A 25,549-nucleotide genomic window follows, 5' to 3' on the forward strand; every position below is an offset into this window, starting at 1 on the left:
CCATTGTTACTTAACACTTCCATTGTTGATGGAAGTGTTAAGCCTTAATCCTGTCCCTCTCCCCCGTGGGGAGGAATTTCGAAAAATCCCTTCTTAGTGTGCGTTCTCCTAACGTACCCTAACTGTGTACCAAATTTCAACTTTCAACTCCTAACCGTTTGGGCTCTGCACTGATTATTATTATTATTATTATTATAATTAAAACTTAAAGTGAATTTTAAAAATATGTAATAAAATTGTTAATCTTTGAATTATCAAAGAATTAAAAGAAAATGTCAATGGTACATGAGAAATAAAATAAATTGAAGAAGTTTTCATTCTAGTAAGAACAACCTATAGATATAAACGGAGCCATATTTACGTATAAACTAAGAAAGGTGTAGCTTAGAGTCTCGTTCTATTCTCAAAGACAGTTTATATATATATATTGCCCATTATTAATTAATGAAGGAGGAAGGGCTTTTTGTATGTTTTGTAACCGCAACAAACAAGGGCCAGAAGTAAAAATACAATTCTGGATGTAAACAAAGATAACGAATAATACTAGCAATTAAGAAAGATAAATGTGCAAAATTCTATTTAATTCGAGATGTTAATGCTTAACTGTTTCTTTACTTTTATACAGAAAATTTTTCATATGATTTCTCTTTATTAATCTCCATGCATTTATTTATTTTCATCGTCAAAACAATGGCGTGGTACTGATTTACGTATTTCATTGACGACCTTTCACTTTATTGAAGAATTATGTCTAAACTAGTTCTCTGTTAATGGCAAACTACTATTATTTTATTTTTCATTTAGAAGGCTTAACCAGAATAAAATACAGTCGATCCTCTTATAACACTGTTGATTTTTCCGTTTTATATGAATTCCGTGTTGTACGAGTCACTTAGATTTTACAAATACGTGAGCCGTTCACAGCCAGGCACACGTATTTGTAAAATCTAAGTGACTCGTACAACACGGAATTCATATAAAACGGAAAAATCAACAGTGTTATAGGGGGGTCGACTGTAATCAAAACAATTGTAAAAATTATAATTGCAATAAAAATACAATACGTTAATAATCATTCTAATGCAAATTAGATTGAAAGATTTTTCAACGAGATTTCCCATAAAGTCTACACAATACGTTGAAATTTCAAAATGTATCTAGTTCTATTGCAGACTCCATCAAAAAAATATATATTAATAATAAACGTTAAATGAGTTATTAAAGCCGTCAAAATAGCGATTTTATCACTATTGGTACTATACTTAATTAAGAAAGTCCTAAAACCAAAAGTTACTGCAATTCTATAATTAGGAAGTCAGATAATCACACACAGTAGGATAGTAATTAGTTTGCTAATTCCTAAGCGTGTGACTACATTTAAGAATTAGTAAACTAATTATTATCTCACTGTTCGTGAAAATGCCCCAAGCATTTATTTGACTAGTGTGGTTTCATTTGATGAAATGTTGTATTGAATGTATATTGATAATGGATTACTGTAAGATTAAATGGTCTACTACTTCAAAATTTGGGTATAACGGGTTTTCGCCGCCATTTTTCTTTTTGTTCTATGGAAAACACTAAATATTATTAAATCATCGTGATACCATCCAAATGTATAATATTTTTTCTTTCAAAATCGCTGCAATATTACAGTTTAGGGGAGAATAAATTGATAGAATTAAGTCTGATTCACTTTTTATTCTTCACTCCAGAACTACAAAATACAATGTAGTTTGAAATACATACAAGTCGACCCCCCTATAACACTGTTGATTTTTCCGTTTTATATGAATTCCATTTTGTACGAGTCACTTAGATTTTACAAATACGTGTGCCAGGCTGTGAACGGCTCACGTATTTGTAAAATCTAAGTGACTCGTACAAAATGGAATTCATATAAAACGGAAAAATCAACAGTGTTATAGGGGGGTCGACTTGTATGTATTTCAAACTACATTGTATTTTGTAGTTCTGGAGTGAAGAATAAAAAGTGAATCAGACTTAATTCTATCAATTTATTCTCCCCTAAACTGTAATATTGCAGCGATTTTGAAAGAAAAAATATTATACATTTGGATGGTATCACGATGATTTAATAATATTTAGTGTTTTCCATAGAACAAAAAGAAAAATGGCGGCGAAAACCCGTTATACCCAAATTTTGAAGTAGTAGACCATTTAATCTTACAGTAATCCATTATCAATATACATTCAATACAACATTTCATCAAATGAAACCACACTAGTCAAATAAATGCTTGGGGCATTTTCACGAACAGTGAGATAATAATTAGTTTACTAATTCTTAAATGTAGTCACACGCTTAGGAATTAGCAAACTAATTACTATCCTACTGTGTGTGATTATCTGACTTCCTAATTATAGAATTGCAGTAACTTTTGGTTTTAGGACTTTCTTAATTAAGTATAGTACCAATAGTGATAAAATCGCTATTTTGACGGCTTTAATAACTCATTTAACGTTTATTATTAATATATATTTTTTTGATGGAGTCTGCAATAGAACTAGATACATTTTGAAATTTCAACGTATTGTGTAGACTTTATGGGAAATCTCGTTGAAAAATCTTTCAATCTAATTTGCATTAGAATGATTATTAACGTATTGTATTTTTATTGCAATTATAATTTTTACAATTGTTTTGATTACAGTCGACCCCCCTATAACACTGTTGATTTTTCCGTTTTATATGAATTCCGTGTTGTACGAGTCACTTAGATTTTACAAATACGTGTGCCGGGCTGCGAACAGCTCATGTATTTGTAAAATCTAAGAACACTTGACAATAATGGCTGGTAACGTATACTCATTACGGATGAGTCGACCAACGTGGATGAGGAGCAGTGAACAACGTTACGACTGGTATTATCTATGATAATCTATGAGATCTTGAAGGTTTTGAACAATTGACAATGTTTGTTTCATTTCTTTGATTTTTCTTGTTATAGTTAGCTTTTCCCTAAGCTTACAGATTATGTAAGAAGCACTGTCTTTTATTTCTTTCGTTTTCCAGTCTTTGAGAACAATCGAAATTATTGAAGGTTAATGTGTTTATTCTTTCTGAGAAATTTGAATGTTGATAGAATGAGATACTTAGTGATTTAAAAATTGAATCAGATGAACTAGAAGATGAATAATGTCTTCGACAAAAGTTTAAGCTTAAATGTAGTGATAGTTTATCTTTTCTCCATTTTAGTTGGATCTAAATTCATTCGTGGAAAATGGATCATCTGTTTTTCATAGAACAAAGAAAAAAAATCATCTAAAAAGTATTATGGTTAAGGGCTAAACATCAGTAATGTGAAATTCTGATACTTTAATTTTAGTTTACTTTATTGTATTGATAGTTGAAAAGGTTACAGATTCATTAATAATTCAAGAAATTTTATATCATAAACAACTATTGTTCTCTCTGGATAATTTTTTATCTATCCATCACAACAAATGTTGAAAAATTCTGAACGATCAGTCGATCTATCAAATTTTTGTAGTCAAAGGGAAAATATATTGTGGGAGGAAAAAAAAAAAAATACAATTGTTTCATTATAGTCGGTGGCGAAATGGGAATAAGATGATTCCATACAATCATGCTGTTCTTTTTGTATTTTATCAAGAATGCCATCTTTTGACAAGATATTTGACAAACTGAGCTATCTCTTGAGATTAGATGCCAAAACACAGTTTAACAATAAAAAAAAAATTAGATCTATAACATTTGCGAAAGAGAATTTAAAGAAAAGGAATATTATCTGACACCAACTGTAAACACTATCGTGAATGATTAAACTGAATTTTCGGTAACGTTTTATCTCTTATTCATATAATAATTGAATGCTAAATATAATACTAAACATACAGTCAAAGCCGTGTCTGTCCAAAGAAAGATTCAAACATAAACTTGTTTTGCTCCGATCGAAATGAAATCTAAGCATTTTATAATAAAACAATTGGCATCTTTCCGAAATATTTGTCGTCTCGTCACGTAAAAGTTGTAACGTTTGGTACTATACAATTCCAGTTTATTATTATTATTTTTTTTTATTGTTATAAGTTATGAACCCGCACAACAAATCAAAAGTCAAAGCCGTGTCTGTCCAAAGAAAGATTCAAACATAAACTTGTTTTGCTCCGATCGAAATGAAATCTAAGCATTTTATAATAAAACAATTGGCATCTTTCCGAAATATTTGTCGTCTCGTCACGTAAAAGTTGTAACGTTTGGTACTATACAATTCCAGTTTATTATTATTATTTTTTTTTATTGTTATAAGTTATGAACCCGCACAACAAATCAAAAGTTCGAAAAGAAAACAATAGATAAAAATATTTTTCAAAGATTGCTAATGAGAAAATTTTGAATAAAACAATCAGATAGATGTTGATACTAATGATTTAAATCTTAATTATACTATATATATTATAGATATATCTGTAAAGTAATAAATCTAAAGATCAAATAAATTCCTTTACTATCAATAAAGAAAGGAAATTTCGATAGAAATATAGCAGGATATAAGAAATCAAATGATGAATAAGATATTGAATTGACCATAGAAAACCAATACAAGAGGTAAGAACAAATTGACTATACTACAAATTATTTAAATAGATAATTCTATTATAAAGTTGCCTATTCCAATAATTTTCCAATAACCTATATATATATAATATGAAAATAAATTTTATCTTTTATACTGGATACGCCTTTCAAAGAAGACAGTAAAATATAGATATAAACCATGAATATAAAAAGTTTCTCCTGAGTAATATTGAAGTGTATCTAAATATAGAAATATAATTTTCTTCTTAATAATATCTCAAACTTTTATTTTATAATAATTAGAATATGTTATTGGATCCAATATTCATAAAAATATGTATTGTTTGGTGCTTTGACTTCAACGATTTTGTGGAAAAGTTTAATTCCGTAGAATAAAATTTCGCAGAAAATAAATACATTTCCAAATCTCAAGACAGCAACAGAAAAAAAAAAAAAAATGCTTGAAATTTTAAAAGGGAAAGACTTTGCTACACAATATTAAAATAAATCGGATTTGTATTCTCGGAGGAAAACAGATTCACGGGATTTAAAAAAGTATGTCTGTCTAAGTCAAAAAGATTTCTAGATTTAGCTTTTTTTAAAAATTCTAGAATACGTGAAAAGGAATCAAATTACTATTTTATAAGTTCTGAAAGTGTAAGTATTGGTATCTTTAGATTTTCATTTGATAAGTTTGGATAATAGTATATACAGTATATGAGAAGCTTGAACTTGTAAAGATTCAGAGAAAAGGATTGTTTTTTTATGACATTATATAGAATCAAATATTGCTTTAACCGTTTCTTGGAGTTCATACGATTTTTCGGACCATCCGCAATACGTATATTAATAAAAGTTACTTATAAAATTATTTAAATATTTTAAAATTTTGAATGAGTCCCCCCTTTGAGTTGTTCTAGATCCGCCACTTTTTATAGAACTCGATTTTTTTCTTTAAATAATAGATGCTTTTTTTAAATATCAAACACTATATTCAATTTAGTATATGATCACCCTTTTCTCAATCAACTTTTTTTTACATTTATTCTAATAAAAACATGTTTCAAAATCGTTATCCGAAGTGTAAAATCTACGGCATGCATAAAACAAAGAGATTTAAGAGATAATTTAAAATAATTATGCTAACTATATAGCACACGGATTCAAAAAAGATCGCCATCCTTAATACAGTCGACCACCCTATAACACTGTTGATTATTCCGTTTTATATGAATTCCATGTTGTACGAGTCACTTAGATTTTACAAATACGTGAGCCGTTCACAGCTCGGCACACGTATTTGTAAAATCTAAGTGACTCGTACAACATGGAATTCATATAAAACGGAATAATCAACAGTGTTATAGGGTGGTCGACTGTATAAATAGCNACGAAATAATCAACAGTGTTATAGGGAGGTCGACTGTATAGGGTGACCTATAAACAATATGATTGTTAAAGATAGACCTTTTAATCAGAAATATTTTATTAGCAGAACATAATACATGCGATATTTACATACGCAAAACAAAAAGGAATCTAATTAAATAATTGTTTCGAGTCTATCTACATCAATGCATTTATGAACCATAGCGTAATTCCTGTCACTTCTACTATATAAACAGTAGTATTATGAAATAAAAGAAAATGTAATTATTAGCAAAAATAATAACTACTGTCCTATTACTTCCCGACTATCTGTTATCCTGTATTATATAATCATAAACACATGCCTTAAGCGAGTACAGTACAAGCTATATAGTGTCATCTAGTGATATTTATATGAACTATTGTTTAATACTACTTTTACATAAAATTTAAATATTTAATCTATATAAATATAGTCCTGTTTGAGATAAATCTATTAATATATTCTTGTATATTTGTATTTTGATTATCAAACAGACTAAAACTATCAGGAAAGACTTGTTTATTAAATAACATTTTCATTTGATTTTAACTGAGGGTATTATTTAAAGTTTCTAGGTGTATTATTATTTAATTCCATATAAAATTAAAAGTATATTTGCATAATTTTATTCTAATATTATATGAAGTGCAGTGACGTAGCTTGGATTTTCTGTATTCTTAGGAAATACATCGTGGACGTCCGCAGAAAATTTTTCAGGGGTCAAAGGTTGGAGACAAATAATTACGATTTACATCAATAAATGTATAAAGGTAGTGCCCCTTCTTTGGAAAAACAGTCCTCCATCGAACTGTATAGTATTGTCACCCGCTCCTTTTTACCAATAATGTCTTCCTTTTGAGTACTGTACTACCACTTTAATTATTTGTTTTTGTATAATTTTACTTTCATTATTTTTGAAATATTTCTGGCAGACGATGTTCCAGTAATTTATTTATTTATTTTTAATTCTAACGTAATAATTTTGTCTTTATCACTTACTAGAGTAATGGGCACTACTATTAATCAGAGTCGAACAAGAAAATAAAATTTAAAGATTCAATTAGGGTACGATTAAAAATAACAATTTTAACATTGAGTTTAAAACTGTATTTAATATTTTATAATTTATAATTAGTTAAATTTCTTGACGTAAATGTCTTTCTTTTTGTACAAGTTAGCAATTATGGTTGAAGTTTCTCCAGATCCTTCACATATGGAGGAACTTCAACCATTAATGGACGGCCTCACATCTAAAACAAAATAAAACTAAATTTATTTATTAAGAATATATTGCCTTTTAATTAAAACAGGAAATGTATATGGAAAAAAAAAAAAAGACTCTCTTAAGGCCCACAGGACGAAAGAGCCAAAAATGGGGTATCGTCGCTACTAAATGGAGCTCTACGCAGGAGTAATATAAAAGTGCAGGGTTAAATTATACAAATTGCACATTTAATTAAATCATAATATGCTTGTTTTATTAGTATAATTTTGAAATGTCTTCTTTTAAACAAATTTTCATTATATCGCATCTTATTGAAAATCAAACGAAATATTATAAATAAGAAATATGATTGTCTTTTAAATGAAATATTAAATATTTAATTTTTATTGCGATTTTCTTTACTTTTATTGCCACGTCCTCCATTTGTATTAACTTCTTCTTCGTCGTCGACAGTTTCATCGGAATCTGGCATAAAATCGTCGGAAAAATCTGTTATATTAGATTCCATATCTACAGATGCAACGGTGCTTTTAGCACAATAGTCTTCTATCGTGGATGGAACCACAACTTTATCGATTTCAGCATCCGTTTTACTGTCCGAAACTTGTTTTTTAATGATTTCTTCGTATTCCTTCTCCGATCCTTTCGATTCTTTCCATTTTCGATACATGATAGAAGCGTCTACGTTAGCCGGAGAACTGATATTTGGCTCATTCAAAAGTGAAATAACACTCAATAAGATTGTTCTTACGTTTTGAGTTGGATTCCAGCGTTCGCAGGAAAGTTCTCCGCTTTGAGGATCATCTCCTGGAGGATGAAGAATCGATATGCAGATGTTTCCATTAGGATATACGTTTGGATGCCAAAATTTTCTAATAAAACGGATAGCCGGAGGAGCGAAAGGATAGTTGGAAGGAAATGTCATTCGTGCTTTAAAATATCCTCCTTCGTATATAGTATTAGGTGGTCCGAAAATGGCTACTTCCCATTCAGACAGAACACTTTCGTCTACTAACTTCACTACAAAACCTTCGACGGGTTCCTTTTGCAAACTTTTAAGTTCTAGTTTCAGTGCATTTAATGCACTTTGTGTCATTTGGGATGCCATTAATTAATTACCACTGTTTACTTTATTAGTTTCTTGGTTTGTTAAAAAAAAATATGATTGTTTCTAACAATATAAACAATGTAAAGTAACCATCTCCAAAATTAATTATTAATTTATTTAACATTTTGCATACGCAAAGGAATATTAATTTGAAGATTCGAAATCCTCCCCAAAAAAAATCATTCATAAAGTTTTTTTGATCACGTCAAATTTATTTTTTTAAGCCACAATTTTAACATTTCGCATCTTAACCCGAAAATTAATAAAATATACTAATTGTAATAAAGTATTAACTATATTTCATTAAAATTTATAAATGTTGAAAGAAGAAAAGAAGATCTGATTAACAATTAATAAATTAATGCAGCTTAAAGACCTTCTACTTGATATTAAATAGTTAGGTCTAAGTGGTTTAATTAAAAGCTTCTACATGTTTTTCATTTCAATAAAATTTGTAAAAATTCTTTAGTTTAAAAAAAAATGATCGAAAGAATTATACAGTTTCATCGCTATGATAATCATGAAAATAATTTTAATAATAAATTTTCCATAATTAATTAATTAATGAACAAAATTCGATCTCACGTTTAAAAATGACTTTAAATATTTAGAAATCCAGTTAATATTTTAATTTTCAGAGATTTAAGTGAGTAATGTAATTATTTAAAATGATTAGATGATATTGCATTATATTAGAGTTGACGATATTAATCAAGAAAGTGTCACAAAGAAGTTTCCAGTACTCGTGCATTTGACAGCTCTATCACTTACTTTTAATCTATTTACTTAATAAATTGTGAATAAGTAGATTGACCATTTATGTATTAGTATTTATGGAAATTTAATCTTCACATTTCAAACTTTTATTATAGAGATTCCTCCTTGGAGATTAGATTATATTCGGGTAATATGTTGCATGATTCTTCCACCATAATTTCCTTATATACATGATTAGAATTTATCACATCTTTCTAAGTATTGATTTCTGTAGTATTAAAATTGAACATTTTTTTAATCTGGTATCATCGGAGCATGAGTTATTCCGGATTTTTCCTGATTATAAAATCCGGAATAAATTTCATTTCGTTACGAAGTTTGATAAAATAGTATAAATACAGTACTATGAAATAGGTGATGTTTTGGTAGATGTATTATTTTGGACTTTGAATGTAAGATGCACCTCTACTTTGGACGAGTAAAAAGGGCAAATGAACTTTTAAATTTCGTGTTAAGGCATTGTAATATTAATTTCATTTTTAACAATTGTACCAAAGAAAGAAAGCCATTCGAATGAGAATATTTATCACTAGTCGTTTTGTTGTCTTGTGTATCAAAAATATGTCCGTTAGAAATATTGTGTCATACTGGAGGCCTCAAAAACACAAGGACAGGTCCTAGTCACAGTCCACGATTCCCATTTTATTGTTAGATTGCTTTTCAAGCTGTTGTTGAAAAGACATTGCCTTAGATCAAGGATTGTGGCACGTCGGAATTCATCTGGCCTATGTTAGATAGGTGATTTCGTTTAGTTTTAACTATTTAATTTTAATAATAATAAGTATAAATAATAAAACAGTACAATTATTCTCTTTTCCATCAGAAATATTTCAAAAACAAAATCATTGCGACGAAGTAAATCTCGTGAGTCATGACATTAAGATTTTAATTTGAATTTTTAATAAACTGAATGTCAGGGTTTTTTTTTTTAAAATTAAGTTAATAATATTCCCTTTATTTTAAAAATAGCTTTTCGAACTCGACTCTGGCACGCATAAATTTTTTCACAGATAAATATGAACACTTTGACACGCAGTTTCAAAAAGGTTAGTCACCCCAGCGGTATGTAAACATTTTCTTCTAGCTCATTACTCGAATTATATCTTTCGCCAATTTTCGATGCATTTCGCAGAATATTGGTGATTTTATATCGTTATTTTAATACTACTACTAAAAAATATATAACACAAAAGCCAGTACACTTTCTCAAATTATTTAAAAATCGACAAAACATTCTCCAAATTGGATTCGAACCTGAGATCAAGAAACAATTTCTTAAATATTAGCAGATTTTGATATTAAAAATAATTCTGTGACTCTTGTCAATTCATTTTGTATTTAGAAAAGGCATAGGAAATCTCCAATATTTATGCAATGGATATTTAATATATCAAATTCAAATTACCTGTCTTTGAAACAGCTGATGTAAATATAAATTTATCTTCCTAAACTTAAACTTGTTAGTGGAAAAACAAAATTATATCTTAATTAAAAGAAACACCTTGGAAATAGTTTTATTTCTGCTACAAAAATTAAGATTTTTTTTTATTTACAGCATTTTTTTTTTACTTCAGTTTCAACTATACAAAAGACTATATATATATATACTTTATATATATATACGATCACCACTAAATTTGTGCATTGATTGATTTTTTTATGGCCATTTTTCCATTAAAACACGGAAAAGTAATTAAAATGACGATACACCGCAGAGTCTTCTTAATTCTTCGTAAGTGAGCCAAAACGTCAGAGACCATGGAGCCTGGAGACAACGATATTAAAAATATTAGCAAATCAAACAAAGCAAATATATATTTTTAAAACTCTAATAAATTTCTTTAAAAGAAAAGACTATAGTATATAAATCAATTATTAAACAACGATATTTTTTTTAGGAATCTAGTATTTCATTTTAAAATATAATAAATTTCGTGTTTAAGTAGAAATTCAAATAAAACAACAAAATGATACATAGTATTATAGCGATTAAACAGTGTTTTATGTTAATGATTAAAAAATTTATTTAAAAAAAATGGCATTAAAAAATATTTGCTAATTAGAAGACTAATTTTGGAGTCTTCCCAATCTGTATTTTTGGTTTTCAGATAGAAAAAAGCTTTGAAAGATTAACTATGCTGTGTGATCTTATGTACAGTATATAGGTTTATATAGGTTAGCTACTCTTTTCAGAATGTATCTACTTAATATTGATATATTTCTATGAACCTGGTCATAATTTGTGGGAATCATTATTTAGGTGTATGGTCCAAGAACTATTAATAACTATATACCTCCATTTCACTACATATAAGATGTGGCAGGAAAATAAAGTGTAGAAATATTTTAATAATTTTTAAATTTTACAATTTTTTATTCAACAAAATTAAAGAAAGTATTTATAAATTTTATTATTTATTTGTTAAACCATTTTAATGCATAATAAAATAAAATTGTTAGATTTGCTTACCTCACATTTAATATTAAAACAAAAAGCTAATATTTTTTTCATTGAATATACGAAATTAATAATAAATTCTGTATACTGAATAAAAATGATAATTTTGTTGCTTAGAACAGAAGTTAATTTTTATTCTAAAGATTACTGTTGTAAATAAATTATTAGTGTTTTTATTTTATTAAAAATTAATCTTTTATTAAAACGACTACAGCAATGTTTCATTTAAAATGCAAAAGGTAAAAAAGCTATTTGTATTTTCGATAAAAGTCTATAAAAATCTTAATAAAATTTAGATTAATACTTCAAAAAGTTTGAAATAACAATTTCTTACTTTAAATCTATTTGATAAACCAAATTTTTAGTAAACAGAAAAGATGTAATCATTAGTAATTTTGAATTATTACTTTTATGTTAATATATTTTAATAACTGTTATTAAAATAAATTAATAACAGTTATTTTAGAGAAAAAATTTATGTATTTCAATTGCATTTTTAATCAATATGAAAAAAAAAGTTTTCTGAAATAATTGCAAATTACAATAATTTGTACAATAAACAGTTTTTTTAACACAAATATTCATCAGATTATACTTGAACATTCTTATTATTATTTCTAACGAAAAATTTGTGACAGTTTCTAATCAGAATAAATATTATATGTGTGTATCAGTCAGTGGAGTGCCGTCCTTGGAAGCAGTGGAAGTGCCGCTTCCCTTGTATTTTCTAAAATATGAAAATAATCGCACAATATGTATTTATATTTGAACCTATCTTATTACAAATTTTTATACTACATGTAAAAAAAAACAATAAGATTGTTATTGTATATTCAAATATAAATTCGTATATGGATATTCCCAATGGAAGCGCCGTATTGTTGAATACGGGACATATTAAAATATTTGAATGGTGTAAAACAGCCAGATTATAGGCATTCATGCATGCACTTTACAGAGCACCAACCTCACAGTGGAAGCTACAAACACAACACTTCTACTGATTCTATCCAGGACCAGTTCTGGGCTGTTAGCCACCTGCCTGCTAGATATTTGGCTGCCCTCGCCCTACTATGTGAATCACAAGTAGATTTACGTATAACTTACCAGTAAATTCCTATCGGTTGGGTTACGTTTTTATGATAGTTCTGTATAGTTGACAGGAGTTTTTAAAAAATCCATTAAAATATTTGATATATTTATTTTGCTCTCCCATCTTGTATTACAGATTTCAATGTTAAACCAGTGATATTACGATTTCATATCTCCCATCTATAAGGGGATGCAGAAAAAAATGTGTACAATTCTTGTACAGTATTAAAAAATTAACTGTTACTTTGGCAGTATCATTTACAACTAAATTTAATGAATGAGATGCACGAGGTACAAAAAAAGCTCTAGAATTTATATTCCTTAAATTTACAATTTATGTATCCATTGTCATAAAAATTAGTCTTTCCACTTTTTCCCCGAGACTACAAATATTCAAGTACAAAGTAACCGGTTTCGACTTACTTCTACTTAAGAATTAGTTAAATAATTAAGTGATTAGGGAATTGGGGNATTGTCATAAAAATTAGTCTTTCCACTTTTTCCCCGAGACTACAAATATTCAAGTACAAAGTAACCGGTTTCAACTTATTTTTACTAAATAATTAAGAGATTAGGGAGTTAGGGACATAAATAAAACCCTGCTGAAAGAGCCAGAATTTTACTTAAAAGCTTAACTGAATCAATCCCTAGCCGAGTACAGTGGGGACTAATTTCTTTGAAATATTAGATGTAATAAAGACAGAAATTTTTCCAGTTCAATGAGCATGACTGAAAAGTTGTAAATTTTGGAAATTTTTGTGGACCCTGGTCCTAAAAGAAATTAGTTAGAAAACATATGACGGACAATCTATTAAATTTAACATGTTTAGATTTTTACAGCTATGGTGAGAAACGTTTAAAATTTACAACCCTGTCGTGTCCTTTGAGGTATACTAGTGATGTGACAAAAGAGGCATTTGACATTGACCTGTATCGGCACTCTCAGGATTTGGCAGCTTGCATGCATGCACCTAACAGGACTGTCTCCGATTCCACTCGTAGGGAGCTATTTAACTAAGATTTAGGGAGCTATTGTTTTAAGATTTAAAAAGTAAAAAAGATTTTGTTATTTTATGTATGTTTCTTTACAAAGCTATATTTAATTATAATANGTATAAATATTTTCTAAAATATGAAAATAATCGCACAACATGTATTTATATTTGAACCTATCTTATTACAAATTTCTATACTACATGTAAAAAAAACAATAAGATTGTTATTGTATATTCAAATATAAATTCGTATATGGATATTTCCAATGGAAATGCCATATTGTTGAATACTGAGCATATGAAAATATTTGAATGGTGTAAAGCAGCCAGATTATAAGCATTCGCGCATGCACTTTACAGAGCACCAACCTCACAGTGGAAGCTACAAACACAACGCTTCTAATGATTCTATCCAGGATCGGTTCTGGGCTGTTAGCCGCCTACCTGCTAGATATTTGGCTGCCCTTGCCCCATTATGTGAATCACAAGTAGATTTACGTATAACTTACCAGTAAATTCCTATCGGTTGGGTTATGTTTTTATGATAGTTCTGTATAGTTGATAGGAGTTTTAAAAAAATCCATTAAAATATTTGATATATATATTCTGCTCTCTCATCTTGTATTACAGATTTCAATGTTAAACCAGTGATATTACGATTTTGTATGTCCCATCTATAAGGGGATGCAGAAAAAAATGTGTACAATTCTTGTACAGTGTTAAAAAATTAACTGTTACTTTGGCAGTATCATTTACAACTAAATTTAATGAATGAGACACACGAGGTACAAAAAAAGCTCTAGAAGTTATATTCGTTAAATTTACAATTTATGTATCCATTGTCATAAAAGTTTGTCTTTCCACTTTTTTCCCAAGACTACAAATATTCAAGTACAAAGTAACCGGTTTCAACTTATTTTTACTAAATAATTAAGAGATTAGAGAGTTAGGGACATAAATAAAACCCTGCTGAAAGAGCCAGAATTTTACTTAAAAGCTTAACTGAACCAATCCCTAGCCGAGTACAGTGAGGACTGATTTCTTTGTAACATTAGATGTAATAAAGACAGAAATTTTTTCAGTTCAATGAGCGTGACTGAAGAGTTGTAAATTTTGGAAATTTTTGTGGACCCTGGTTCTGAAAGAAATTAGTTAGAAAGCATATGACGGACAATCTATTAAGTTTAATATGTTTAGATTTTTACAGCCATGGTGAGAAATAATTTAAAATTTACAACCCTGTTCCTTTGAGGTATACTAATGATGCGACAAAAGAGGCATTTGACATTGACCTGTATCGGCACCCTCGGGATTTGGCAGCTTGCATGCATGCGCCTAGCAGGACTGTCTCTAATTCCACTCATAGGGAGCTAAGTGGATTGTTTTAAGATTTAAAAAGTAAAAAAGATTTTGTTATTTTATGTATGTTTCTTTACAAAGCTATATTTAATTATAATATTCTTAAAAAATATATTCATACAATTGAAGAATATTTTGTACCAGATATGTATATCCACCACACAAGTAAGTTTTTATAATTTTATTTTTAATTTTAGCCCTTATATCGTGGCTAGCGATTCGGAATGTAATTGCGATATTGAAAATTTATTTTAAAAAAGTTTTGGCTCGAGATCATATAATGAAAAAGAAAACATTATTAAAAGAGAAAGACCAATGCCTAAATTAAATATAAATACTTCAACAAAAAAATTTGTTTGACATTTTCACGATAAAATGGCTCCGTAAATGCATAAAAATGCAAAAATTGTTTTGTTGGCTCACCTACTATTTTCAAATGAAATTAGTGTGTGGAATAAGAATGTCTTTGACAATTTAGCTGGCAAAAGACACGAAAAATCGTCGATTCTTTCGTATTTGAAGCAATTTGGAAATCAAAGCGGAATAGAATTTAACATTAGTAAATAATATAAAATAAATATTGAAAATTGTAACGAGATAATTATGGGTAATAGATATATTATATCTAAATAAATAGATGATATATGTTTTTATCAAAGCAAGAATTGGCATTTAGAGGGCATATGGAATATATTGGATCTAATAACAGAGGTAATTATAATGAACTTGTTTATTAACTACGTCAGATAAATAATCTATTAAAAATACATTTAAAGAAAGAATTAACTGATTGCCCCTGGATGTCGGCTTCATATAGAAACACACTAGGCTGTGTACACACTAGGCGTTTTTAAACGAGCGTTTAGCGGAGCGTGTGCACTGGCTCGGTTTGGAAATGGATGTGGAAGTGATTGCTTGTGTGTGGCTCCTCTATCGTCGCTATAAAAGACGATGGCAGAGGCAAAGAGAATTTTGGGTGCACCCAATATTACGAGATAGACTGACTCATGAAATGTTTGCGATGTTGTATCCAAAACTAAGACAAAATAAATTCAAGTTTTTTAATTTTTTTAAAATATCTATAAAATCATTTGACGACTTACTCCATATTATAAAAGTAGATATTATCCAAAAGCGCGCGATCGAATATACAGCAAAATGGCGGCGTAAATCTAGAAGCGCCTGTAAAGCGCCGGGAAAACACGCAATCACATGTATGGTAACATGGCAGCACATATATCTCAAAGCGCTCGGCTAACGCCCGCAAAACGCGCGTTTTAACAAAAATTTGGCCAAGCGCGTTTGAATGTGTATGGCTACATAGAACTCTTGGTTCTTTTAAACGTGCGTTTAACGCGCGTTGAAAAACGCCTAGTGTGTACAGGCTCTAAAATTTATGAAGACATAAAATGGCCTTGTGAATGCATAAAAATGCAAAAATTGTTTTCTTGGCCTTGCCTACTATTTCAAATGAAATTAGTGTGTGGAATAAGAATGGCTTTAATGATTTAAATAATTTGAGTAAAGCTGGAAAAAGACACGAAAATTGTAAATGTTACATCGATTCTTTTGTAAAATTGAAGCAATTTGGAAATCAAAGCAGAATAGAATTTAACATTAGTAAATAATATAAAATAAATATTGAAAATTATAATGAGATAGTTACAGTTAATAGATATAACATCTATTAATTTAGATATAATATATGTTTTTTATCAAAGCAAGAATTGGTGTTTAGAGGGCATAGGGAATCTATTGAATCTAATAACAGAGGTAATTATATTGAACTTCTTTATTTATTAAGTACATCAGATAATCTATTAAAAATACATTTAGAGAAGTCTACAGTTTTTACTGGTTTATCAAACAAACAAATACAAATGGACCCTAGAGGGCCTAGATCAGGGGTGGCCAACAGTTTTTGCCCCCGGGCCAAATTGGAAAGAAAACTTTTTTCACAGGCCGAACCAGAGGCTGCCCTAGCAAGATTTTGAGGTGTTGTGAGATCTCGTTGTGTCACCCCATAGAGACTAAATCGTACATAGAGATTACAGATACATTTTCACATTATCATGCATTATCAACATTCTACACTGTGCTGAAGACATTTGTAATGGAGAGTTAATGCTATTCGCACAGTTACTTGTTGACCTTTTTTTTTTAAGGTGTCAGAATTTTTTGTTAAGATATTCGGACTTAAGTAGCTAATATTTAAAGATTAATCGTGGGCCACATAAATTCATTAGACGGGCCATATGTTGGCCACGCCTGGCCTAGATCATCACTGATGCCCAATTAACTGATTGCCCCTGGAAGTATGCTTCTTACAGAAACACAGCTTCCCTATCATCAAATGTCATGGCACACCACTGATATCAGTCATTCTTATAGTGACATTCTAATCAAACACATGATTAATAAAATTTTGAATTTTTAAAATTTAAATTTTTTTTTTAACCTCAAAAACTGATTTTGAATTTGACAATCTTTATTAATGTAACAAATCCCTGTTTATTAATATTTTGCATGTCATTTAATAGTCATAATTGTTATCACTATAAAACTTTCTTATTTNTTGCAAGATCTCATTGTTGTGTCACTCCGTAGAGACTAAATTGTTCATAGAGATTACAGATACATTTTTCACATTATCATGCATTATCAACATTCTACGCTGTGCTGAAGACATTTGTAATACAACGTTAACTCTAATCACACAGTTACTTGACTGTTTTTTTAGGCATCAGAATTTTTCATTGAGATATTTGGACTTAAGTAGCTAATATTGAAAGATTAATCGCAGGCCGCATAAATTCATTAGACGTATGTTGGCCATGCCTGGCCTAGATCATCGCTGATGCCCAATTAACTGATTGTCCCTGGAAGTCGGCTTCTTACAGAAACACAGCAGAAATCATCAAATGTCACGGCACACCACTGATATCAGTCATTCTTATAGTGACATTCTAATCAAACACATGATAAAAAAATTTTAATTTTAAAAATTCAAAATTTTATTAAACCTCAAAAACTGATTTTGAATTTGACAATCTTTATTAATGTAACAAATCCCTGTTTATTAATATTTTGCATGTCATTTAATAGTCGTAATTGTTATCACTATAAAACTTTCTTATTTAAGGTACTGTACAGTACATGAATATTTCAACAAAAATGTCAAGTCATGCAAGTAATTCACGAGTCTAATAAAAACTTCAGTACAGCACAGTTGTCTTTAGGAATAAAATTTGATAGAAAATTGAAATTTAAAAAATATTTAATCATTAAATAGGAATTTTTATACTTTAATGTTTATACCCAAATATAACAAGAATTACAAAATAAATCACATAATATATTGTTTATATATTGATATAAAGTAAACTCCTGATTATCCATGTGTGGATTATCTGTGCATGAATTTAATTTAAAAAAAAAAAATAATTAATGTGTATGTATTTTTTAAATAGTTGCTTGCTTTCATGTTTACACATCCTATAAGTGTGCACATGTTCGTATTTAGATGTTTGAAGCAGGTGGTGGGGGTATCTGAAGTCAGCTGGACTGGTTTTAGTTAGACCGCTTCTTTCATGCCAGACGTTCCTTTTCGGAGGAGAAAACGACAGTGAGTACATTTATACAAAGTTTCGTTTAGTTGCATGTTATAATATGTATTACAATTTAAGATTTGATATAACTCTCCCACAAATACTTTTAGTATAAAATTACGTAAAATAAGATTTTTTTTTAAATTTTCAGATAAGTACCCTTAAAATGCCTAATAATCAAAAGAAAGTTGTACTTACTATAAAACAAAGACTAACGTTAATTGAAAAATTTGAAAAAGGTGATTCTACATGTTGTATTTTAGAAATAAATAATNAAATTACGTAAAATAAGATTTTTTTTTAAATTTTCAGATAAGTACCCTTAAAATGCCTAATAATCAAAAGAAAGTTGTACTTACTATAAAACAAAGACTAACGTTAATTGAAAAATTTGAAAAAGGTGATTCTACATGTTGTATTTTAGAAATAAATAATTATAGTTCGGATTATCTGTGCTACCTCTCCCCCACCATTAGCCCGGATAATTGGGAGTTTACTGTATATTTCAATAGTTCATTTTCTATAGCTTAATTTTTAAAAAAAGTCAAATGTAATGACTTACCATTCTTGCCCAAATAGGAATGAAACCTTTATAAAGAGCAAAGAAGCCTTCAGCTTTTATAGTTTTTCTTAAACAATCAATTGATGACTTATATAACTGTCCTCTGCAAGAAGTTATGAATTATTAATATCAGTNGTGTGTGTATGTATTTTTAAATAGTTGCTCGCTTTCATGTTTATGCATCCTATAAATGTGCATGTGTTCGTATTTAGATGTTTGAAGTGGGTGGTAGGGTATCTGAAGTCAGCTGGACTGGTTTTAGTTAGACCGCTTCTTTCACACTGGACGTTTCTTTTCGAAGGAGAAAACAATAGTGAGTACATTTATACAAAGTTTCGTTTAGTTGCATGTTATAATACATATTACAATTTAAGATTTGATTATATGTATTGTATGTATGTATAATACATATTATACATAATATTTTTTTTCAAATAACTCTCCCACAAATACTTTTAGTGTAAAATTACGTAAAATAAGATTTTTTTTTTTAATTTTCAGATAAGTACCCTTAAAATGCCTAATAATCGAAAGAAAGTCGTACTTACTATAAAACAAAGACTAACGTTAATTGAAAAATTTGGAAAAGGTGAATCTGCATGTTGTATTTTAGAAATAAATAATTATAGTTCGGATTATCTGTGCCACCTCTCCCCCACCATTAGCCCGGATAATCGGGAGTTTACTGTATATTTCAGTAGTTCATTTTCTATAGCTTAATTTTTAAAAAAAAGTCAAATGTAATGACTTACCATTCTTGCCCAAATAGGAATGAAACCTTTATAAAGAGCAAAGAAGCCTTCAGCTTTTATAGTTTTTCTTAAACAATCAATTGATGACTTATATAACTGTCCTCTGCAAGAAGTTATGAATTATTAATATCAGTATTAATAATTATATTGTTTTAAATATAATTAGTATTTGTAATTAATAAGAATTGTAATATAAAATTAATGATAGTACAGAAATTATTAAATTAAATATTTATTTTTAAAGCTTCAAGAGCTCAGATTTTAACACAACAAAGCCTACCATTAAATTTGATATACATCTACAGCATATACAGTACATGCTAGTGATTAAGATGTCGGCCTACCACCCTGGGGACCTGGAAACAAATTCTGGATGGCTTGAGAAATCCCAGGAACTTTTCAGAGGTTGATCCTGGAGACATCAGGCCCATCCTCACCACCCAACAGCTTTGACTGATCCCACAATAGCCATGATTAAAAAAAAGCCTCCAGTGCCAACAGGGTGGAGAGAGTAAAAAAAGTACAAGTAATATCTGCATCAAAATCTATGGAATTGCCAAAATATCACAATAGAAAATCATCTGCTTCAAATCATTTTTTATTACCAGTTTTTTGTAAACAATAACCCATTCACATAAAATTGATCAGATTACTTGCTGGAAAATAATTGTCATACTGAATCAGAAATTCTTAACAAACAGTTAAAAAAAATTAGCCAAATATATAAAAATTAATTCTTTTTCAATAAACCAAGCAATATTCTTTCATCTGTCATTTATACTTAAATTGTAACATATTATCTATTACTTTCAATATATTACATTTTAATTTATTTAAAATTATCGTTATAAATTTAGCATTAACAATTTAATAGTCAAGATTGTTTCAGTAAATTGACATATTCCAAACTAATTCTATATTTTTTCATAGACTTTAATTACTAAGAAAAAAGAAATAAAATATTCTCAAACAATATTTTGTATCAGAAGAGAATAATGGATGTATAATAGGATGGAAAAGTAAGTTTACAACTATTGACATGTTCAGGATAACTCAGAAATACAGTATATAAATAATTTTAATAAAATGTATCAAGTACACATTTCTTAAAAATAAACAATTTCATTAAGACAAAAATGTTGAGTTGTCATTTAGGAAATCAAAAATAAAATTTTCTAACTGACAAGGAATAGCATTAATGTTCCATAAAATTGCCTCCTCTCTATCATGCAAATACCACCACAAATCATCAACACTAGAAATATTTCAGCATCACATTTCATTACCTCATTTTTCAAGCAAGTCAATCTCAAATTCTTCTTACTTAATACAAGCAATTAAAAGTAAGTATATATTGTAAAAAAGCATTTCAATTATTATTGGGGAAGCTTTTGACAGTGCTGGCTGTTGGTGTGTTTTTTTCTGACTTACTGTTATGAACTACAATTCAACTGGTTGCCATTAATTGACTTTATTGAGGATGTCTTTTTCTACTGTGATACTTTCTTTTTTAATTTTATTCTTTTTGCTTGTTATTGGAGGAGTTGAACTTAACCCAGGTCCAATGTCTCGTACACCACCTTCTTCACCTTGCAATAAAACTTTGACTTCTGCTGGTAAATGTCGTCAATCTCCAAGTGAACCAACGCTGAAATCATCTCAACTGCCCGACTATTTTGCATCTCAGGATATTCCTTCTCAACTACCACAGAAGATTCTGTGTTTTCTCGAGGAACATTTTGATACTATTCTATCGAAATTGGAAGAACTGTCATCAAAATTTGACTGGTTGTCTAATTTACATAAGGAGTACGATGAACATTATCTCGCCTGGAAGGAGAAATTACCAAACTTTCATCTTTTAAAACTGTATGTATGGATAAATTTTCTCTTTTTAATTATTATATAGACTCTTGTACACAACAATTTGAAAAATAACATTATCGTTTCTGGTTTAAGTGGTAATGAAGAAGAATTAGTTAATAATGCTAATGGCTTTATTGAATTATTTTAAAGACAAAACGGGAGTCTATTTCTTTTATTAATACACTCATGTTTGTGAAAATTGCAACACCATGAAGGAATTGTGCAAATTGAACCAAACTTACAGGAAATGTAAAGTGAGGTAAGACATGCAAATGAGTAGAATTACAAAGCAATTGCATATGCATGGAATGAGAACCGGCTCCTTATCAGCTGCTTGTTCCAGGTATATAAACGACTGTAAAGATGCATTGAAATCCATTTATCTTCCTCTGTGGTAAATGTTACATTGGTGGTCAATACGCTTCATCAAAGGCGGAGGAAGCCATACCAACAACTAATGGAATTCGTATGAGGCCGCATCGTCAGTATGCGTGAGGGTAGATTTTTGTATCGAGAAATTGTAGCCCGCATGCAATGTAATGCCACAACAGTGATGCGTGTTTGGAAGAAATGGACAGAGGAGAACCCAATAGAGTGAAAACCTGGCAGTGGGCAAGCAATAGCACAACAGCACGGGACGACAGACACCTAATCCACATGGCTGTGATGGACCGTACAGCATTCTCTCGTGTGTTGGCACAACGTTGGAGTACAGCTACAGGTGTTTTGTTGTCTAGCTCTATGGTTCGTCACCATCTGCTGCAACATTAACTGCATGCAAGGGTTCCTCTACGCAGGATTCCCCTCTCGCTAATTAACAGACGCCTTCGACTTCAATGGGCTCAGCAACACAGCACGTGGTGTGCCCAGTGGCAAGTTGTTTTTTTCCGACAAATCTCACTACAATCTGCAGTACAATGTTGGAAGAGTTTGCATCAGATGTTACAGAGGGGAACATCTGCTCCCACAGTGTGTTATCCAGCATCATATCACTCAAACGCCTGACACCATGGTGTGGGGAGCTATTGGGTATAATTGTCAATCCCATCTAGTGCACATTGCGGGCAACCTCAACAGTGATCGCTACATACAGGAAATTGTGAAGCCAGAGGTCCGCCCTCTTCTTCGATGCATTCCGGGTGCTGTATTTCAGCAGGATAATGCCCGTGCACATGTTTCTCAGACTGCACAAGCCTTCTTCAGTGCACAACAGGTTTTGCTTCTTCCATGGCCTGCTTATTCCTTGGATATGTCACCCAACGAGCATATCTGGGATTTCATTGGTCGGCGACGCACTCGTACAGCTGGTGGGGCACACAATAAGACTGAACTTTGGCATCAAGTCAAAGCCATCTGAAATGTCATTCCCCAGGATTACATTCAGAACCTGTATGATTCAATGCCATGATATGTACAGGCTCTCATCGCTCAGCGTGGTGGGGACACAAAGTATTGATTTCCAACGTTCTTGTAAATTTGATTGTTTATTTGTACCACTATCAGTAATATGTGGAATAAATTTCATTAATTTCTGACAATTCCTTCATGGTGTTGCAATTTTCACAAACATGAGTGTAGTTATCGTATATTGGGAACTCAGCTTATATTGTTTGAGCTCTATACTCAAGATGACAAAAGCGTTATTTTTAAAAATTTAAAGAAAATTCAGGTGTCACTATCCTACTAGCACATTAGAGTCTTTGATGATTTGTCATATAGATCAAGACTAAGGCATAGAAAATTATTGCCTTTTTTGCAGAAGCTAAATCTTTGAATAAAAAAGTATTTCTGAAAGCCGATTGCCTGACGGTTGATGATGACAAATTCACTTTCAATTTAGAAACTAATGAATTACAGAAGATTGATATTTTTTAGACAAATCCAGCCAAAGAGTTAAGTGGAACAATTGCTAAAGACAGAAATAAAACTTTAGTAATGAGAATATTGTCTTGGAATTGTCAAGAACACTGGATTTGACAGTCAATGATCAAGAATTTATATTATTGCAAAATTATGATCAAGTTGCATTTACTGAGACTTGGTCAACTAACACTTATAAACCGGTACTTTCTTTGTTGAACCCAGATTTGTTTTTATATGAACAATTTGCTAGAAAATCAATTGGTTCCAGTCGTCCATATGGCAGTCTCATTCTTGCAGTTTCCCAAAAATTAGGTTCTTCGGAAATGTTGTTTAACTCCAACAATCTAATAGTGATTAGATTTAATTGTAAGAAAAATTTTTGTTCACCTAGTCATAGTTTGATAATTGTTCTTGTTTATTTGAGAGTAGATCTTTATGACGTACTGTTAAAGAAAATGGAAGATTTGCTGATTAATTTCTCTGAGGATGATATACAGGTAGCCCTTGGTTTACACTGGCTCAATTTACGCTGATTCACAATAACGCTGCTGCACAATTTGCTGTTTCATAGTGTAATTCCCTGATTATCCCTATGCTAGACTGATTTTCATTTCAGTGTTGACATAGGGTGCGTTCGTTAATAGTGGTTGCTCTGCATCTCCGCTACTACGGGAGTGCGCTGCTGTTTGTAGGCATTTAGGAACGATGGTGAAAGAAAGATGGCGGCACCTGCACTATCGATAGTATCATGACGGAGGAATTTATAATTCTAAAATATGAGCTTTTAAAGGCAAAAGAAGATTCCCAATTGTAAAATTTAACCATAAAATGGATTATTTGTTGAAAGAGCATTCAAAATAGCCACGAAAAAAATTAGAATGCTGGCTACATCCGAAAAAAAGTCGAAAAGACACTTACATCACTGTGTGCACTAACTTGCGCTTTCACAACTTATAAATTTTCATTCATAAAACCACATAATGGACCCCCTAAACGAAACTATCTGAGCCATGGAGGACGTCATGCTGCTTTCCACTGCAAACTACTGCTACAAGCGGCTGTTTTTGCCATTCGAGAGCGTGCACTCCAACCGGAATTTAGTAATGCGTTCCGCAGGAATTTTTAAATGGATGTCGCTCACGCGGAGTTACATGGAGGAAGGAATAGAAGAACGCACCCATATTTACTGAGCTGTGACATTGTACATTTGTTAAAACAAAGATTTTTATTGAATATATTTATTTTTTCTGTTTAATATTATTGGGTATGTATACATTTGTATTAAATTAATATTAAAATACTAAACGTTTAGGTACCCACAAGTCAAGTTATTAAACTTAATAGTCCAATAAATGGCGTCCGAATCCATAGCACCAATGAATGTATCACATATCAGTTTGTTCAGGAAAACACCTTACAATGCAGTAGCACTTCCAGCGATCACAAACTATCGTTAGTGAGACAAATCTACTTCTCGTTGGCCATACAATATCTACTTCTTGTCAGTCAGACGATATCTATCTCTCCTTAGCCACCTTCAATTTTCCCACTCAAACTGACCTTATATATTCGCTATGGCGACCAGTGGTCGACCAATCAGTGTCTCTGCTCGTCTGTAGCTCAATGTTGGGTTAATGTATCCTTTCAACTATAGAAAGATTGACAGATGAACTTTGTGAGTTAGACAATGATTGGGAGTAAAGTGCAAATGTAAAAAGGAGCATTATCACATCCATTCGACCATATTCCGAAATTCTCAATGAAAGAAAACAAAAATGTAAACAATTAAAGATGGATACTTTTTCTGAAAAATATGAGATCTGAAACTAAAATTTTTTAATAAAAACATTTCACTTTATTTTATGATAAAATACATTTATTTTATCATAAAATATATAATATTTTATGA

The 25,549-nt window shown here is 30.2% G+C and overlaps 2 protein-coding genes across 3 annotated transcripts in view; both read right to left on the bottom strand.

The window, feature by feature from the left end:
- LOC111627640 (ubiquitin-conjugating enzyme E2 R2-like) overlaps positions 1–8,370 on the bottom strand; it is a 17,029-nt gene extending 8,659 nt beyond the window's left edge. For both annotated transcript variants that reach the window (XM_023371223.1, XM_023371222.1), the window contains exon 1: positions 7,603–8,370. In XM_023371223.1, the coding sequence (XP_023226991.1) occupies positions 7,603–8,308 (706 nt within the window). In that variant the 5' untranslated portion in view covers positions 8,309–8,370. The remainder of the gene's footprint in view (positions 1–7,602) is intronic.
- Positions 8,371–10,591: 2,221 nt separating this feature from the next.
- LOC111627660 (mitochondrial uncoupling protein 4-like) overlaps positions 10,592–25,549 on the bottom strand; it is a 73,862-nt gene continuing 58,904 nt past the window's right edge. The window contains exons 9-10 of the mRNA XM_023371260.1: positions 19,912–20,014; positions 10,592–10,850 (exon numbers count right to left, since the gene is read on the bottom strand). Coding sequence (XP_023227028.1) covers positions 10,779–10,850; positions 19,912–20,014 — 175 coding nt within the window. The 3' untranslated portion in view covers positions 10,592–10,778. The remainder of the gene's footprint in view (positions 10,851–19,911; positions 20,015–25,549) is intronic.

Source organism: Centruroides sculpturatus, unplaced genomic scaffold (genome assembly GCF_000671375.1).
Source record: "Centruroides sculpturatus isolate CEXI.00-Female unplaced genomic scaffold, Cexi_2.0 scaffold255, whole genome shotgun sequence".
Taxonomy (NCBI): domain Eukaryota; kingdom Metazoa; phylum Arthropoda; class Arachnida; order Scorpiones; family Buthidae; genus Centruroides; species Centruroides sculpturatus.